This window comes from Pseudophryne corroboree, chromosome 4, assembly GCF_028390025.1.
Source record: "Pseudophryne corroboree isolate aPseCor3 chromosome 4, aPseCor3.hap2, whole genome shotgun sequence".
Lineage (NCBI taxonomy): Eukaryota > Metazoa > Chordata > Amphibia > Anura > Myobatrachidae > Pseudophryne > Pseudophryne corroboree.
In genome coordinates this window covers 371,999,102-372,017,555 of record NC_086447.1, presented here as the reverse complement: position 1 = coordinate 372,017,555, position 18,454 = coordinate 371,999,102, and the positions used below count along the sequence as shown (strand labels likewise).

Genomic DNA, 18,454 nt, shown 5'->3' with positions numbered 1-18,454 from the left:
GCTGTGCATACACACAGCCCGATCCGTCGGGGGACTGACGTCATGAACTGGGCGGGCGCTCGCGCCCGCCCAGTTCACCTGTCAATCACCGCCGGCCGCCGCAGCATGTGTACGGGCGGTCGGACGACCGCCCCGTACACACACAGCGACGCGCCAATATATCGTTAGATATATTGTCTGTCGGCTGTGCTGCGCGGCCGACGCGATACGTCTGTGAACGACGGAGTTCACAGACGTATCGCCCGTACACACTGGCCGACGGTCCCGCGATGTATCGGCCGTTCAAGAGAACGGCCGATACATCGACCAGTGTGTACGGGCCTTTACTCTTCCAGTGCGATGATAGGAGCAGGAGTGGACGTCAGAAACCCTCCCTCCAAACACCTGGTCCCTCCTGCGTTTTTCCAGACACTCCTCTAAAACGGTCAATTGCCACCCACAAACGTCCTCTTCCTCTCAATCACCTTGCGATCGCCCGTGCGATCGCTTTGTTCGTACCATCCTGTCACTGCCTGACGCTGCAGACCGACGCGCCTACACATTGCGGTGCATGCTCAGTTCAGACCCGATTTACAAGATATTTTGTGTGTGGCCCTCGACTATTCACTCGAGCGCCCCCCCCCCCCCCCCCAGCTGAAATATTTGCCCACCCCTGCTCCAGGACGTAAGAGAAAACAGGATTTTGGTACCCACCGGTAAATCCTTTTCTCGTAGTCCGTAGAGGATGCTGGGGTCCACATTAGTTCCATGGGGTATAGACTGATCCACCAGGAGCCATTGGCACTTTAAGAGTTTTAGAGTGTGGGCTGGCTCCTCCCCCTATGCCCCTCCTACCAGACTCAGTCTAGAAACTGTGCCCGTGGAGACGGACATCTTCGAGAGAAGGATTATACACAGATAGTGGCGAGATTCATACCAGCTCACACATACAAGGCACGCCAAGCCAATGTAGCTTGAACATTCAGCAACTGCTGAAACATTACTTACCAAGTAACAATGCAGTACATAACTAAAACTAAGTGGTACTGAACCAAATAACATTTGCAGGAAAATGAAGCGATGTGCGGGCACCCAGCATCCTCTACGGATTACGAGAAAAGCATTTGCCGGTAGGTACCAAAATCCTATTTTCTCTTACGTCCTAGAAGATGCTGGGGTCCACATTAGTACCATGGGGATGTACCAAAGCTTACAGAACGGGAGGGAGAGCGCGAAGGCTCCTGCAGAACTGATTGACTGAACTTCAGATCATCAGAGGCCAAAGTATCGAACTTGTAAAACTTTGCAAACGTTTTCGACCCAGACCAAGTTGCAGCTCGGCAAAGTTGCACTGCCGAGACACCCCGGGCAGCCGCCCAGGAAGACCCCACCTTACGAGTAGAGTGGGCCTTAACAGATTTTGGACACGGTAGTCCAACCGTAGAATAAGCGTGCTGGATAGTGAACCTGATCCAGTGAGAGATCGTCTGCTTAGAAGCAGGACACACAATTTTCTTGGGATCATATAGGATAAACAGAGAGTCCGACTTTCTGTGACGAGAAGTTCTCTTCACATATATCTTCAGAGCCCTTACGAAATCCAAGGACTTTGATGTAATTGAGGAGTCAGTAGCCACTGGCACCACAATAGGTTGGTTGATATGAAATGCCGACACAACCTTCGGAAGAAACTGCTGACGAGTCCGGAGCTCAGCACTTTCTTCGTGGAAGATCAAGTAAGGGCTTCTTCAGGATAAAGCCCCCAGCTTGGACACACATCTATCAGAAGCTAAGGTCAACAACGTGACCGCCGTCCATGTAAGAAACTTGACCTCTATCTCCTGTAGGGGCTCAAACCAATCCGATTGGAGGAACTGCAACACCATGTTAAGGTCCCAGGGCGCCGTAGGCGGTACAAAGGGAGGTTGGCTATGTAGAACTCCCTTCAAAAAGGTCTGAACCTCAGGGAGGGCAGCTAATTGTTTCTGAAAGAAAATGGATAGGGCCGAAATCTGGACCTTCACAGATCCTAACCTCAGGTCCATATCCACTCCTGCTTGTAGGAATAGGAGGAAACGTCCCAGTTGAAACTCCACCGTAGGAAACTTCTTGGATTCACACCAAGAGACATTTCTTCCAAATACGATGGTAATGTTTAGACGTTACCCCTTTCCTAGCCTGTATGAGGGTAGGAATAAACTTATTTGGAATACCCTTCAGAGCAAGTATCAGGAGCTCAACTTCCATTCCGTCAAACGTAGCCGCGGTAAGTCTTGATAGGCGAACGGCCCCTGCTGCAGCAGGTCCTCCCGAAGAGGAAAAGGTCTTGGCTCTTCTTGCAGTAGATTCAGAAGGGCCGCGTACCAAGCCCTTCTTGGCCAGTCTGGGGCAATGAGGATCGCTTGAACCCTTGTTCTCCTTATGAGCTTGAGGATTCTTGGGATGAGTGGGAGTGGTGGAAACACGTACACTGACCGGGGCGTCCACTGCCACTGCCTGTGGGTCCCTCGACCTGGAACAATAACGCCGAAGCTTCTTGTTGAGACCAGAGACCATCATGTCTATTTGGAGCAAACCCCAAAAGGTGTCTTCTTTCTGCGAACACCTCTGGATGGAGACCCCACTCCCCTGGATGGAGATCGTGTCTGCTGAGGAAGTCTGCTCCCCAGTTGTCTACTCCCGGAATGAAGACGGCTGACAGCGCTGACGCGTGTTTTTCTGTCCAGAGGAGTATTCTTGTCACCTCTGACATTGCCGCTCTGCTCTTCGTTCCGCCTTGATGGTTTATGTAAGCCACTGGTGTTATGTTGTCCGACTGCACTTGAATAGCCCGATTTCTTAGAAGAGGGGCCGCTTGAAGAAGACCGTTGTAGACGGCTCTTAGTTCCAGGATGTTGATTGGCAGGCCGGCTTCCAGGCTTGACCACCATCCTTGGAAGGTTACTCCTTGAGTGACCGCTCTCCAGCCCCGAAGGCTCGCATCCGTGGTTAGGAGGACCCAGTCCTGAATCCCGAACCTGCGGCCCTCCAGAAGGTGAGGCAATTGGAGCCACCAGGGGAGTGAAATCCTTGCCTTTGGCGACAGACGAATTTTCTGGTGCATGTGGAGATGAGATCCCGACCACTTCTCCAGGAGATCCAGTTGGAAGGTCCGAGCGTGGAACCTCCCGTACTGGAGATCCTCGTAAGAGGCCACCATCTTTCCCAACAGGCGAATGCATTGATGAACCGACACCCGGGCTGGCTTCAGGACATCCCGGACCATAGTTTATATTACCAACGCCTTTTCCTGCGGAAGAAACACCTTTTGCACTTCCATGTCCAGGATCATTCCCAGAAAGGACAACCTCTGGGTTGGTTCCAAATGTGACTTTGCAAGGTTCAGAATCCAACCATGACTCCTGAGGAGGCGTGTTGTGAGAACAATGGATTGCAGCAGCTTCTCCATGGACAATGCCTTTATCAGCAGGTCGTCCAGATATGGAATGATGTTCATACCCTGTTTGCGGAGGAGAATCATCATTTCTGCCATCACCTTGGTAAACACCCTTGGTGCTGTGGAAAGCCCGAATGGCAGGGTCTGGTACTGGAAATGACAGTCCAGCAATGCGAAACGGAGATAAGCCTGATGCGGCAGCCATATCGGAATGTGGAGGTACGCATCCTTGATATCCAGGGATACCAGGAATTCCCCCTCTTCCAGACCTGATATCACCGCCTGAGAGACTCCATTTTGAACTTGAACTCCTTTAGAAAGGGGTTCAACGATTTTAGGTTCAGAATGGGCCTGACCGAACCATCCGGGTTCGGTACCACGAAAAGGTTCGAATAATAACCTTTGTTCTGCATGTGAGGTGGTACTGGTACAATGACCTGTGTCTCCACCAGTTTTTGGACAGCGTCTTGTAGTACAGTGCTGTCTGCCAACAGAGTCGGCAAGCCTGATTTGAAAAAACGATGAGGAGGGAGACTTTGAAATTCCAGCCTGTATCCCTGGGATACAATATCTATCACCCAGGGATCCAGGCCGGACGATACCCAGACGTGACTGAAGTGTCTGAGTCTGGCTCCCACTGGCTCCATCTCCAGGCCGCGCGGTCCTCCGTCATGCGGAGGACTTTGGCGTACCTGAAGCAGGCATTTGTTCCTGGGAACCTGCAGCTGCAGGTTTCTTGGGCTTACCTGGACCTCCCCTAAAGTAGGTATTGGACGCTCTGGCCTTTCTAGGCCTGTTAGGCCGAAAGGACTGTGTTGCAGGTGAAGAGAAAGACTTCTTCGGAGCAGGTGCTGCTGAGGGAAGAAACGGAGACTTGCCCGCTGTAGCCGTGGATATCCACGCATCTAGAGCTACCCCAAAGAGGGCATGACCTGTATAGGGTAGGGCCTCCACACTTTTCCTGGATTCCGCATCGGCCGACCACTGACGCAGCCACAGTCCCCAACGAGCTGAAACAGACATGGAAGATATTCCCGCAGCCATGGAACCCAGGTCTTTCATAGATTCTACCATAAAACCTGCTGAATCATGTATGTTGCGTAAATATAAAGCAACGTCATCCCTTTCCATCGTATCCAAATCCTCAAGTAAGGTAGCCGACCACTTTACTATAGCCTTTGCAATCCATGCAGTAGCAATAGTGGGACGTAATATGGCCCCTGAAGCAGTGTACATTGATTTAAGCGTGTTATCAATTTTTCTATCAGCCGGCTCCTTTAAGGCGGTGGATCCTGGAACAGGCAAAACCACCTTCTTTGAGAGTCTGGACACAGATGCGTCAACAATCAGGGGGTTTTCCCATTTTTTCCTATCCTCCTCAGGGAAAGGAAACGCCACCAGCACCCTTTTAGGGACCTGGAATTTTTTCTCAGGGTTTACCCATGCCTTTTCAAATATAGCATTCAATTCCTTTGACGCAGGGAAGGTTAGCGAGGCTTTTTTATTTTCAGTGAAAAAAGCCTCCTCAACCTGCTCAGGTGTGGTATCATTAACATTCAACACATCCCTGATTGGTTCTATCAACAATTGCACCCCCTTTGCAAGAGATGCGGACCACCGCAAAACATCCCCATCACCGTCTGTGGTGTCAGAATCGGTTTTCCGTTTCGTCTTGTGTGACATGCACAAACGCACGTTTGTGGGGGTACATAGTGGGGTGTCCTGAGGTACCAGAAACCGCCCATACTGCCATAGAGCTCTGTAATACCTGGGTTGCAGATTCATTACTTGCAACCCTGTCAGAAATCTGAGAAATCCAAGATTTGATAGAGGAAAACCACTCTGGTTCCCTTGCAGGTATCTGTGCTAAACCAGTGCTATCCTGATTACATGGAATGAGCTCATCCTGGGAGGATAAATCCTCTGCAGCATATGACAGTGTCCCTGGACATAGCTAAAGGAGACCACAAAACACTACACACACACACACACACACACACACACACACACACACGTGGGGGCAGACAGAGTTTCCCCCCCAAGAATGGCAAAAGAGACACAGAGATTGGAGCCAACCCACACACAGCGCTTTTAGTAAAGGAAGACCCCTTATCAGCGCTGACTGTGCACCTTAATAGGATACACAGTCATTTTACAGCCTCCCCCCCCCTTCTACAACCCCCTGGTACCGTGTACAGATAGCTGGAGTTGCTGTGGAGGGACCTGTTCTTCCTCTCAGTGCTGTGCAGGCAGGAAAATGGCGCTGGAACGCTGCTGGGTCCGCTCTGAGGAGAGGCTCTGCCCCCCTAATGGTGCTGTCTTCCCGCTCTTCAAGGATTATACTGGCCTGAGGTAAAATGTGCTGGCTGAGATCCGCGGATCCCGACAGACTTCGCCCCTCACAGCGCCGCACTATGTGCCTCTGAGCCTCCCAGGAGCGCAGTTAATACTGCGCTCCCACCCCGTTGCCGCCATCTTCACACCGGCCCCCCGCTTGCTAGGGGGTTCGGTGTCCCACTCACCACTCTTCAGCTCTGTAAGGGGTTGGTGGCATGCTGCTGGGGCGAGCGGTCCCCTGTGGCGGAGAACGATCTGACCCCTCTGGAGCTCAATGTCCAGTCAACGGAGACAGTGGCTCAGATCCCGCAGGGCGGACACTGCTCCCCCTCTTAGTCCCTCGCTGCAGGCAGGCTGTTGCCAACAGCCCCCTGTAAAAAAAATAAACTCTAAAAATAAACTTTACTAGAAAAGCTATGTAGAGCTCCCCTAGCTGTGACCGGCTCCTCCGGGCACATTTTCTAATCTGAGTCTGGTAGGAGGGGCATAGAGGGAGAAGCCAGCCCACACTCTCAAACTCTAAAAGTGCCAATGGCTCCTGGTGGACCAGTCTATACCCCATGGTACTAATGTGGACCCCAGCATCCTCTAGGACGTAAGAGAAAATAAGAATTTACTCACCGGTAATTCTATTTCTCGTAGTCCGTAGTGGATGCTGGGGACTCCGTCAGGACCATGGGGAATAGCGGCTCCGCAGGAGACAGGGCACAAAATTTTAAAAGTTTGACCACTAGGTGGTCTGTACTGGCTCCTCCCCCTATGACCCTCCTCCAAGCCTCAGTTAGGATACTGTGCCCGGACGAGCGTACACAATAAGGAAGGATTTTGAATCCCGGGTAAGACTCATACCAGCCACACCAATCACACCGTACAACTTGTGATCTGAACCCAGTTAACAGCATGATAACGTAGGAGCCTCTGAAAAGATGGCTCACAACAATAAACAACCCGATTTTTTTGTAACAATAACTATGTACAAGTATTGCAGACAATCCGCACTTGGGATGGGCGCCCAGCATCCACTACGGACTACGAGAAATAGAATTACCGGTGAGTAAATTCTTATTTTCTCTGACGTCCTAGTGGATGCTGGGGACTCCGTCAGGACCATGGGGATTATACCAAAGCTCCCAAACGGGCGGGAGAGTGCGGATGACTCTGCAGCACCGAATGAGAGAACTCCAGGTCCTCCTTAGCCAGAGTATCAAATTTGTAGAATTTTACAAACGTGTTCTCCCCTGACCACGTAGCTGCTCGGCAGAGTTGTAATGCCGAGACCCCTCGGGCAGCCGCCCAAGATGAGCCCACCTTCCTTGTGGAGTGGGCATTGACAGATTTAGGCTGTGGCAGGCCTGCCACAGAATGTGCCAGTTGAATTGTGCTACAAATCCAACGAGCAATCGTCTGCTTAGAAACAGGAGCACCCAGCTTGTTGGGTGCATACAGTATAAACAGCGAGTCAGATTTTCTGACTCCAGCCGTCCTTGAAATATATATTTTCAATGCTCTGACAACGTCCAGCAACTTGGAATCCTCCAAATCGCTAGTAGCCGCAGGCACCACAATAGGCTGGTTCAGGTGAAACGCTGATACCACCTTAGGCAGAAAATGAGGACGCGTCCTCAATTCTGCCCTGTCCGAATGGAAAATCAGATATGGGCTTTTATACGATAAAGCCGCCAATTCCGACACTCTCCTGGCTGAAGCCAGGGCCAGTAGCATGGTTACTTTCCATGTAAGATATTTCAAATCTACCGATTTGAGTGGCTCAAACCAATGGGATTTGAGAAAATCCAAAACTACATTGAGATCCCACGGTGCCACTGGGGGCACAACCGGGGGCTGTATATGTAGTACTCCTTTTACAAAAGTCTGGACTTCAGGAACTGAAGCCAATTCTTTCTGGAAGAAAATCGACAGGGCCGAAATTTGAACCTTAATGGACCCTAATTTGAGGCCCATAGATAATCCTGTTTGCAGGAAATGTAGGAATCGACCCAGTTGAAATTCCTCTGTCGGGGCCTTCCTGGCCTCACACCATACAACATATTTTCTCCAAATGCGGTGATAATGTTGTGCAGTCACCTCCTTCCTGGCTTTGACCAGGGTAGGGATGACCTCTTCCGGAATGCCTTTTTCCCTTAGGATCCGGCGTTCAACCGCCATGCCGTCAAACGCAGCCGCGGTAAGTCTTGGAATAGACACGGTCCCTGCTGAAGCAGATCCCTTCTTAGAGGTAGAGGCCACGGATCTTCCGTGAGCATCTCCTGAAGTTCCGGGTACCAAGTCCTTCTTGGCCAGTCCGGAGCCACTAGTATCGTTCTTACTCCCCTTTGCCGTATAATTCTCAGTACCTTGGGTATGAGAGGCAGAGGAGGGAACACATACACTGACTGGTACACCCATGGTGTTACCAGAGCGTCCACAGCTATTGCCTGAGGGTCTCTTGACCTGGCGCAATACCTGTCCAGTTTTTTGTTGAGGCGGGACGCCATCATGTCCACCATTGGTCTTTCCCAATGGACTACAATCATGTGGAAGACTTCTGGATGAAGTCCCCACTCTCCCGGGTGAAGATCGTGTCTGCTGAGGAAGTCTGCTTCCCAGTTGTCCACTCCCGGGATGAACACTGCTGACAGTGCTATCACATGATTTTCCGCCCAGCGAAGAATCCTTGCAGCTTCTGCCATTGCCCTCCTGCTTCTTGTGCCGCCCTGTCTGTTTACGTGGGCGACTGCCGTGATGTTGTCCGACTGGATCAACACCGGCTGACCCTGAAGCAGAGGTTTTGCCAGGCTTAGAGCATTGTAGATTGCTCTTAGTTCCAGTATATTTATGTGAAGAGACGTTTCCAGGCTTGACCACACGCCCTGGAAGTTTCTTCCTTGTGTGACCGCTCCCCAGCCTCTCAGGCTGGCATCCGTGGTCACTAGGACCCAGTTCTGTATGCCGAATCTGCGGCCCTCTAACAGATGAGCACTCTGCAACCACCATAGCAGAGAGACCCTTGTCCTTGTCGACAATTTTATCCGCTGATGCATCTGCAGATGCGATCCGGACCATTTGTCTAGCAGATCCCACTGAAAAATTCGTGCATGGAATCTGCCGAATGGAATCGCTTCGTAAGAAGCCACCATTTTTCCCAGGACTCTTGTGCATTGATGCACAGACACTGTCCCTGGTTTTAGGAGGTTCCTGACGAGTTCGGATAACTCCCTGGCTTTCTCCTCCGGAAGAAATACCTTTTTCTGAACAGTGTCCAGAATCATCCCTAGGAACAGCAGACGTGTCGTCGGGATCAGTTGGGATTTTGGAAAATTCAGAATCCACCCGTGCTGTTGGAGCACTACTTGAGTTAGTGCTACTCCGACCTCCAGCTGTTCTCTGGATCTTGCCCTTATCAGGAGATCGTCCAAGTAAGGGATAATTAATACGCCTTCTCTTCGAAGAAGGATCATCATTTCGGCCATTACCTTGGTAAAGACCCTGGGTACCGTGGACAATCCAAACGGCAGCGTCTGAAACTGATAATGACAGTTTTGTACCACGAACCTGAGGTACCCTTGGTGTGAAGGGCAAATTGGGACATGAAGGTAAGCATCCTTGATGTCCAAGGACACCATAAAATCCCCTTCTTCCAGATTCGCTATCACTGCTCTGAGTGACTCCATCTTGAACTTGAATTTTTGTATGTACAGGTTCAGAGATTTCAGATTTAGAATAGGTCTTACCGAGCCGTCCGGCTTCGGTACCACAAATAGCGTGGAGTAATACCCCTTTCCCTGTTGTAGAAGGGGTACCTTGATTATCACCTGCTGAGAATACAGCTTGTGAATGGCTTCCAATACCGTCGCCCTGTCTGAGGGAGACGTTGGCAAAGCAGATTTTAGGAACCGGCGAGGGGGAGACTTCTCGAATTCCAACCTGTAACCCTGAGATACTACCTGCAGGACCCAGGGGTCCACCTGTTCCATATGCCGTTTGGAATCCGCATCGCCTGACCACTGTCGTGTCCATAGACTTCTTCTGGCAGATATGGACATCGCACTTACTCTTGATGCCAGAGTGCAGATATCCCTCTGTGCATCTCGCATATAAAGGAATGCATCCTTTAATTGTTCTATAGTCAATAAAATACTGTCCCTATCCAGGGTATCAATATTTTCAGTCAGGGAATCCGACCAAGCCACCCCAGCACTGCACATCCAGGCTGAGGCGATTGCTGGTCGCAGTATAACACCAGTATGTGTGTATATACTTTTTAGAGTATTTTCCAGCCTCCTATCAGCTGGATCCTTGAGGGCGGCCGTATCAGGAGACGGTAACGCCACTTGTTTGGATAAACGTGTGAGCGCCTTGTCCACCCTAGGGGGTGTTTCCCAGCGCGCCCTAACCTCTGGCGGGAAAGGGTATAACGCCAATAACTTCTTTGAAATTAGCAGTTTTTTATCAGGGGTAACCCACGCTTCATCACACACGTCATTCAATTCCTCTGATTCAGGAAAAACTGCAGGTAGTTTTTTCAGACCCCACATAATACCCCTTTTTGTGGTACTTGCCGTATCAGAGATATGCAAAGCCTCCTTCATTGCCGTGATCATATAACGTGTGGCCCTACTGGAAAATACGTTCGTTTCTTCACCGTCGACACTAGATTCGGTGTCCGTGTCTGGGTCTGTGTCGACCGACTGAGGCAAAGGGCGTTTTACAGCCCCTGACGGTGTTTGAGACGCCTGTACAGGTACTAACTGGTTTGCCGGTCGTCTCATGTCGTCAACCGACTTTTGCAGCGTGCTGACATTATCACGTAATTCCATAAACAAAGCCATCCATTCCGGTGTCGACTCCCTAGGGGGTGACATCACCATTACCGGCAATTGCTCCGCCTCCACACATATAAGTGTTGTTTCCTTATAGCTGCTTAAATATATATATCGCCAAAAAATGCCCCCCCTCTCTGTTTTTTACCCTGTTTCTGTAGTGCAGTGCAGGGGAGAGCCTGGGAGCCTTCCTAGCAGCGGAGCTGTGTAGGAAAATGGCACTGTGTGCTGAGGAGATAGGCCCCGCCCCCTATTCCGGCGGGCTCTTCTCCCGGTTTTTCTGAGACCTGGCAGGGGTGAAATACATCCATATAGCCTCATGGACTATATGTGATGTATTCTTTTTAGCCAGAAAGGTATTAACATTGCTGCCCAGGGCGCCCCCCCCAGCGCCCTGCACCCTCAGTGACCGCCGGTGTGAAGTGTGCCTGAGCGCAATGGCGCACAGCTGCAGTGCTGTGCGCTACCTCATGAAGACTGAAAAGCCTTCAGCCGCCGGTTTCTGGACCTCTTCTTACTTCGGCATCTGCAAGGGGGCCGGCGGCGCGGCTCCGGTGACCCATCCAGGCTGTACCTGTGATCGTCCCTCTGGAGCTAGTGTCCAGTAGCCTAAGAAGCAAATCCATCCTGCACGCAGGTGAGTTCACTTCTTCTCCCCTAGGTCCCTCGTTGCAGTGAGCCTGTTGCCAGCAGGACTCACTGAAAATAATAAAACTATCAAAACTTTTACTCTAAGCAGCTCTTTATGAGAGCCACCTAGATTGCACCCTGCTCGGACGGGCACAAAAACCTAACTGAGGCTTGGAGGAGGGTCATAGGGGGAGGAGCCAGTACACACCACCTAGTGGTCAAACTTTTAAAATTTTGTGCCCTGTCTCCTGCGGAGCCGCTATTCCCCATGGTCCTGACGGAGTCCCCAGCATCCACTAGGACGTCAGAGAAAATCCCATTTGCTCCATCATCCTTCTGGGGGACGTTGAGTCATGACCTCTGGGAATTCCCAAAGCAAGCTAACAGAGAAGGGGGGCATCCGGTGCAGCCGTACACAAGACAGTACGGCCAAACTGAGATTCCTCCAAACCAAAGGTATAGAACCAATAAAATTTAGTAAAGGTGCGCACAGATGACCAGGTCGCAGCCCTGCACAGCTGTTCCACAGAGACACCACGGCAAACTGGCCAAGACGCGTTAGTCGAATGAGCCCTCAGTAGAGCCGGAACATGTAAATCAGTAGACACATAAGCCTAACGGATAGTCGATGTGACCCAACGAGCCATGGTGTTCTTGGAGGCTGGCCAACCCCGCTTAGGAGCATCCACAAAGACCAAAAGACTCTCCGTGCGGAGTAACGACACCATGCGAGACAAGTATATCTTCAAAGCCTAAACAACGTCCAACAATGCCAGGGAAGAGGCATCCTGCGATGATGAAGGTGGATTGTAGGCCAGCAGAACAATGTCTTGGTTCAGATGGAACGCAGACACCACTTTAGGCAAAAAAAGAGGGCTTCGTCCTCAAAACCACACGGTCAGAATGAAAAATGAGAAGAGGTGCGTTGCAAGACAAGGCACCCAGCTCGGAGACCCGCCGAGCAGAAGCAATGGCCAAGAGAAACACCACCTTTAAAGTCAGAAAACGCAAGTCCACCGAATCCAGAGGCTCGAATGGCAGTTTTTGAAGGGCCATAAGGTCCAAATTTAAATCTCAAGGAGGAACAGGAGGCACATATGGTGGCTGTATCCTTAGAACACCCTAAAGAAAGCAGTGGACATCCAGAAGATTAGCCAACTCTCTGAACCTTGGTGTTGAAGAGAAGGCCCAGGAACACCATTCTTTGCAATGGTAGAAGTCTTGACTTGGGAAAGTTGATCAGCCAACCGAGAGATTGGAGAGTGTCTAACGTCAGGTCTATGGGGGTAATTCAGAGTTGATCGCAGCAGCAAATTTGTTAGCAGTTGGGCAAAACCATGTGCACTGCAGGTGTGGCAGATATAACATATGCAGAGAGAGTTCGATTTGGGTGGGTTATTTTGTTTATGTGCAGGGTAAATACTGACTGCTTTATTTTTACACTGCAATTTAGATTTCAGTTTGAATACAGCCCACCCAAATCTAACTCTCTCTGCAATTGTTATATCTGCACCACCTGCAGTGCACATGGTTTTGCCCATTTGCTAACAAATTTGCTGCTACGATCAGGTCTGAATCAGGCCCTAAGTACCCATATCAAAGTAAAATAACAGAAACTAAACCTACCTAAAAACCTAGGAAGAAAGAAAAAGTATGCCTTCCTCCAAGGCACCAAACAACTAGACTGAGTCCCTGCTGGAGGTGGGATGGGTTAGAGGGGAGAAGAGTCAGCTTTTAGTGTTTTTTGTGCCTAACCTCCATAGCCCACACTATAACCCAGGGGTCTTGACGCAGCGTCCCCCAGATAGATGGGTTCCGGTACGAATGGTCGACCATGTTATGGTCGACAGTCATTAGGTCGACCACTATTGGTCGACACTGACATGGGCGACATGGACACATGGTCGACACATGAAAAGGTCGACATGCGTCTTTTTACTTTTTTTGGTGTCGTTTTTTGCGTAAAGTGACGGGGAACCCCAATTAGTGCACCTCGTCCCCTCGCATGGCTCGCCATGCTTCGGGCAAGGTGCCTCGCTCCGCTACCGCTGCGCTCGGCACAGATTACCGTTCCCAATCGTAGTCCACGTGGATCGTAAAGTATGGAAAAGTTCCACAAAAGAAAAAAAATGTGAAAAACTAATGTCGGCCTTTTCATGTGTCAACCATGTGTCAATGTCGACCAATAGTGGTCGACCTAATGACTGTCGACCATCTGAACGGATACCAGATAGATGATAGAGGAAGTTAGCACTGAGATTATTTTCCTCATAACACTGGGACCTAGCTCCATCTTGGCATTGGTAGACTCCAGAAGTAAGATTTGGAATATTTGTTTATCAGGAATATTTTAGCTGGTGCTGCCCGACACCTATAGCAGGTCGGAATAGTTTAGCAGGGATCTCAGTCTGTGAAAAACTATTTTATTCTGATGAAATTAAAGTAGCACCATCAACTGCCAAAGGCATGTACCATTATCTGCATGACCTCACCGGCATGTTTGGTCACCAGCGAACACACTGAATGCTGCTCCCTGTGATAAGACTACTAATAAGGGATAAAAAAAAACACCACGGTGAAGGGTTTTTCCCAAAGTCACAGGATTTTAGTTATTCAATTGGGATGCTGACTTTTTTCACGCACTTCTGGAGCAAGCCAGATTTTTGATAAAGGGGTTCATTTTAGGAAAAGTCAGCTGGACTTTCTCAGGCCTCTCAGTGGTACACCTCCCCCCCCCCCCCCCCCCTCCGAGGGCTTATTAAGTAATAAGAAGTTTCCGATTAGCTCAATTAGTCAGTAATTACTCACCTTCCGAAGCAGGGTCTTCTGCATCCAGCATCAGGAGCCAGGTCTTCTGCAGCAGGGTGAGTATGTAGTGTGTGTGAGTGTATTTTATTTATTTACTGTATTTTAGTTATTTATATAGCGCACACATATTCCGCAGTGCTTTACAGAGAATATTTGCCCATTCACATCAGTGTGTGTAAATATGTGAGTAAGTATGTGTGAGTGTGTGCATGAGTGTTTGTGCGATTCCCCCCACCGAGCTGGCCAATGGGAGAACTACATCTCCCAGCAGCCCTTGCGCCTCCCAGCCCCCCTTGAGTCTCCCAGCAACCACTGGGACTCTCCTGACCCCTGAGTCGGAAGATTGAGGGGAGACCTCCAGACAGGCGAGTTTAATTTTTTTTTATGGGCTGAGGGGTTTTCAACTGTGAAAATCCAGCTACCATTTTTGAAACATTGGATACCGCGAGTATCAGAGGCGCGTATACCCATAATAATCCAAAACTGGGCGCGAGGTAAGCAAGGTTTTTACCTTGCTACATCTTGCTCCCAACTGAAGTACCCACTAAGCAGTCAATATATGGATCACCACATCTGAAACAACCGTAATTCCCTTGTTTCACTGCACAAGTTAAAAAATAACAAAACAAAAAAAAGTACTCAAGAAAGATTAATCTGTATTTCGGTACGAAAATAAATCTATGATCCACATTTCATAATTATATAAAAATATATATATACAGATTTATACAAATCCATGTAACTTCTGCAAATTGTCACAGTAATGTCTGCTGAGTTGTTTCAGTGACATAGGAAACTGCTCTTACATGAGCTCTAGGATGCAGTGTGCGGAGCCTGATCTCCAGGTGGTTTTCTTTTCTCATTCAACTGAAAGTTTCTGGAAATCAACTTAAGCTTCTGTTTGGTCGCCCAGTGTTCCATAGTAGAGTGGGTAAGAAACTGTGGATGTTTCACATGGCAACATTCTGGAACATCCTACAGGAGGAAGGAAACTTCAATCAAACAATTATAAACCCAATTCCATTTTCAAGTATACAGTAAGTAATGAAAGTGCATAACAGGTGCATAGCAGGGACACATTGCAGTGACTTTATACCCCTTTTACACTCGCATGAAAATCCCGGGATTTTGCACGTGAACGCGCATCATCCCGGGATTTTTCTAAGTGTGAAAGGGTACAGGGTCAATTTCCCGGGACGAGCATCCTGGGATTTCAACCCAGGTCTCGACCAGGGTTGGTCCCGGGAAGCTGTGTAGTGTGAAAGGGCCCGTCCCGGGATTCACTATCCCGGGACTGTTAAAAGGCCTCGGATTGGAGATTTCTTGGGCTCAGAAAAGAAGATGTCATCTTTTCTGACCCCAAGACCATTTCTAATGACATACATATGCATTTGCAGGGATATCCCGGGATCAGTGTAAATGGGGCTGTCCCGGGTCGATCCCAGGTCTTAGTGCAGTGTGAAAGGGGTCAGTCCCGGGAATGCATCCTGGGTAGCATCCCGGGAGTGACCCAGGTGTGCGACTGTAAAAGGGGTATTAATGAAGGATCAGCTGAGTTACCCATACAAGCAATAATTTGGAAGGGAAAGAACAAGTAATCTCAACTAACATCTGACTGGAAGAAAAATAAGATTTTACTTACCGGTAAATCTATTTCTCGTAGTCCGTAGTGGATGCTGGGGACTCCGTAAGGACCATGGGGAATAGACGGGCTCCACAGGAGACATGGGCACTTTAAGAAAGAATTTAGATTCTGGTGAGCTTTGGCTCCTCCCTCTATGTCCCTCCTCTAGACCTCAGTTAGAGAAACTGTGCCCGGAAGAGCTGACAGTACAAGGAAAGGATTTTGGAAATCCAGGGCAAGACTCATACCAGCCACAACAATCACACCGTATAACTTGTGATAAACTTACCCAGTCAACAGTATGAACAACAACAGAGCATCAGTTCAACTCTGATGCAACAATAACATAGCCCTTATTGACGCAAAAACTATATACAAGTATTGCAGAAAAAGTCCGCACTTGGGACGGGCACCCAGCATCCGCTACGGACTACGAGAAATAGATTTACCGGTAAGTAAAATCTTATTTTCTCTAACGTCCTAGTGGATGCTGGGGACTCCGTAAGGACCATGGGGATTATACCAAAGCTCCCAAACGGGCGGGAGAGTGCGGATGACTCTGCAGCACCGATTGAGCAAACAATAGGTCCTCCTCAGCCAGGGTATCAAACTTGTAGAACTTTGCAAAAGTGTTTGAACCTGACCAAGTAGCAGCTCGGCATAGTTGTAATGCCGAGACCCCTCGGGCAGCCGCCCAAGAAGAGCCCACCTTCCTAGTGGAATGGGCCTTAACTGATTTTGGCAGCGGCAATCCAGCCGCAGAATGAGCCTGCTGAATCGTGTTACAGATCCAGCGAGCAATAGTTTTCTTTGAAGCAGAAGCATCCAGCTTGTTGGATGCATACAGGATAAACAGTGACTCCGTTTTCCTGACTCTAGCCGTTCTGGCTACATAAACCTTCAAAGCCCTGACCACATCCAGTAACTCAGAATCCTCCAAGTCACGAGTAGCCACAGGCACCACAATAGGTTGGTTCATATGAAAAGATGACACCACTTTTGACAGAAATTGTGGACGGGTCCGCAATTCTGCTCTATCCATATGGAAAACCAGATAGGGGCTTTTATGTGACAAAGCCGCTAATTCTGACACACGCCTAGCCGAAGCCAAGGCTAATAGCATGACCACTTTCCACGTGAGATATTTTAACTCCACCGTTTTAAGTGGTTCAAACCAGTGTGATTTCAGGAAACTTAACACCACGTTAAGATCCCAAGGTGCCACTGGAGGCACAAAAGGAGGCTGAATATGCAGCACTCCCTCACAAACGTCTGAACTTCTGGTAGAGAAGCCAACTCTATTTGAAAAAAAAATGGATAGGGCCGAAATCTGGACCTTAATGGAACCCAATTTTAGGCCCAAATTCACTTCTGACTGTAGGAAGTGAAGGAGCATTCCTGGCCTCACACCAAGAAACATATTTTCGCCATATACGGTGATAATGTTTAGCTGTCACGTCCTTCCTAGCCTTTATCAGCGTAGGAATTACCTCGTCCGGAATGGCCTTTTCTGCTAGGATCCGGCGTTCAACCGCCATGCCGTCAAACGCAGCCGCGGTAAGTCTTGGAACAGACAGGGCCCCTGTTGCAACAGGTCCTGTCTTAGAGGAAGAGGCCACGGGTCCTCTGTGAGCATTTCTTGCAGATCTGGATACCAGGTCCTTCGTGGCCAATCTGGAACAATGAGGATTGTTCTCACTCCTCTTTTTCTTATTATCCTCAGCACCTTGGGTATGAGAGGAAGAGGAGGAAATAAATAGACCGACTGGAACACCCACGGTGTCACCAGTGCGTCCACAGCTATCGCCTGAGAGCCTCATGACCTGGCGCAATACCTCTGTAGCTTTTTGTTAAGGCGGGATGCCATCATATCCACCTGTGGCAGTTCCCACCGACTTGCAATCTGCGTGAAGACTTCTTGATGAAGTCCCCACTCTCCCGGGTGGAGGTCGTGCCTGCTGAGGAAGTCTGCTTCCCAGTTGTCCACTCCCGGGATGAACACTGCTGACAGTGCGCTTACGTGATTCTCCGCCCAGCGAAGAATTCTGGTGGCTTCTGACTGAATCAGAACCGGTTGGTCGCGAAGCAGGGTCTCCGCTTGACGTAGGGCGTTGTATACGGCCCTTAGTTCCAGGATGTTGATGTGAAGGCAAGTCTCCTGACTTACCCACAGAGCTTGGAACTTTTTTCCCTGTGTGACTGCTCCCCACCCTCGGAGGCTTGCATCCGTGGTCACCAGGATCCAGTCCTGAATGCCGAATATGCGGCCCTCGAAAAGATGAGCAATCTGCAGCCACCACAGAAGAGACACCCTAGCTCTGGGGGATAGGGTGATTAACCGATGCATCTGAAGATGTGATCCGGACCACTTGTCCAGTAAGTCCCATTGAAAGGACCTCGCATGGAACCTACCGAAGGGAATGGCCTTGTATGATGCCACCATCCTTCCCAGGACTCGAGTGCAGTGATGCACTGACACCTGTTTTGGTTTTAATAGGTTCCTGACCAGTGTCATGAGCTCCTGAGCTCTCTCTATCGGGAGATAAACCCTTTTGTCTAGAATCATGCCTAGGAAAGGCAGATGAGCCGTAGGAACCAACTGCGACTTTGGAATATTTAGAATCCAGCCGTGTTGCCGTTACACTTCCAGAGAAAGTGATACGCTGTTCAGCAACTGCTCTCTTGATCTCGCTTTTATGAGGAGATCGTCCCAGTACGGGATAATTGTGACACCTTGCTTCCGCAGGAGCACCATCATTTCCGCCATTACCTTGGTGAAGAATCTCGGGGCCGTGGAGAGACCAAACGGCAACGTCTGAA

At 49.6% G+C, this 18,454-nt stretch overlaps 1 protein-coding gene across 6 annotated transcripts in view; it reads right to left on the bottom strand.

The window, feature by feature from the left end:
* Positions 1-18,454, bottom strand: part of CCDC150 (coiled-coil domain containing 150) — a 389,117-nt gene that overhangs the window by 12,508 nt on the left and 358,155 nt on the right. For 5 of the 6 annotated variants that reach the window (XM_063916594.1, XM_063916598.1, XM_063916599.1 and 2 more), the window contains one exon: positions 14,679-14,985. In XM_063916594.1, the coding sequence (XP_063772664.1) occupies positions 14,824-14,985 (162 nt within the window). In that variant the 3' untranslated portion in view covers positions 14,679-14,823. Of the gene's footprint in view, positions 1-14,678; positions 14,986-18,454 lie in introns of those variants that run through there. The other variant, XM_063916595.1, reaches the window with a different exon arrangement.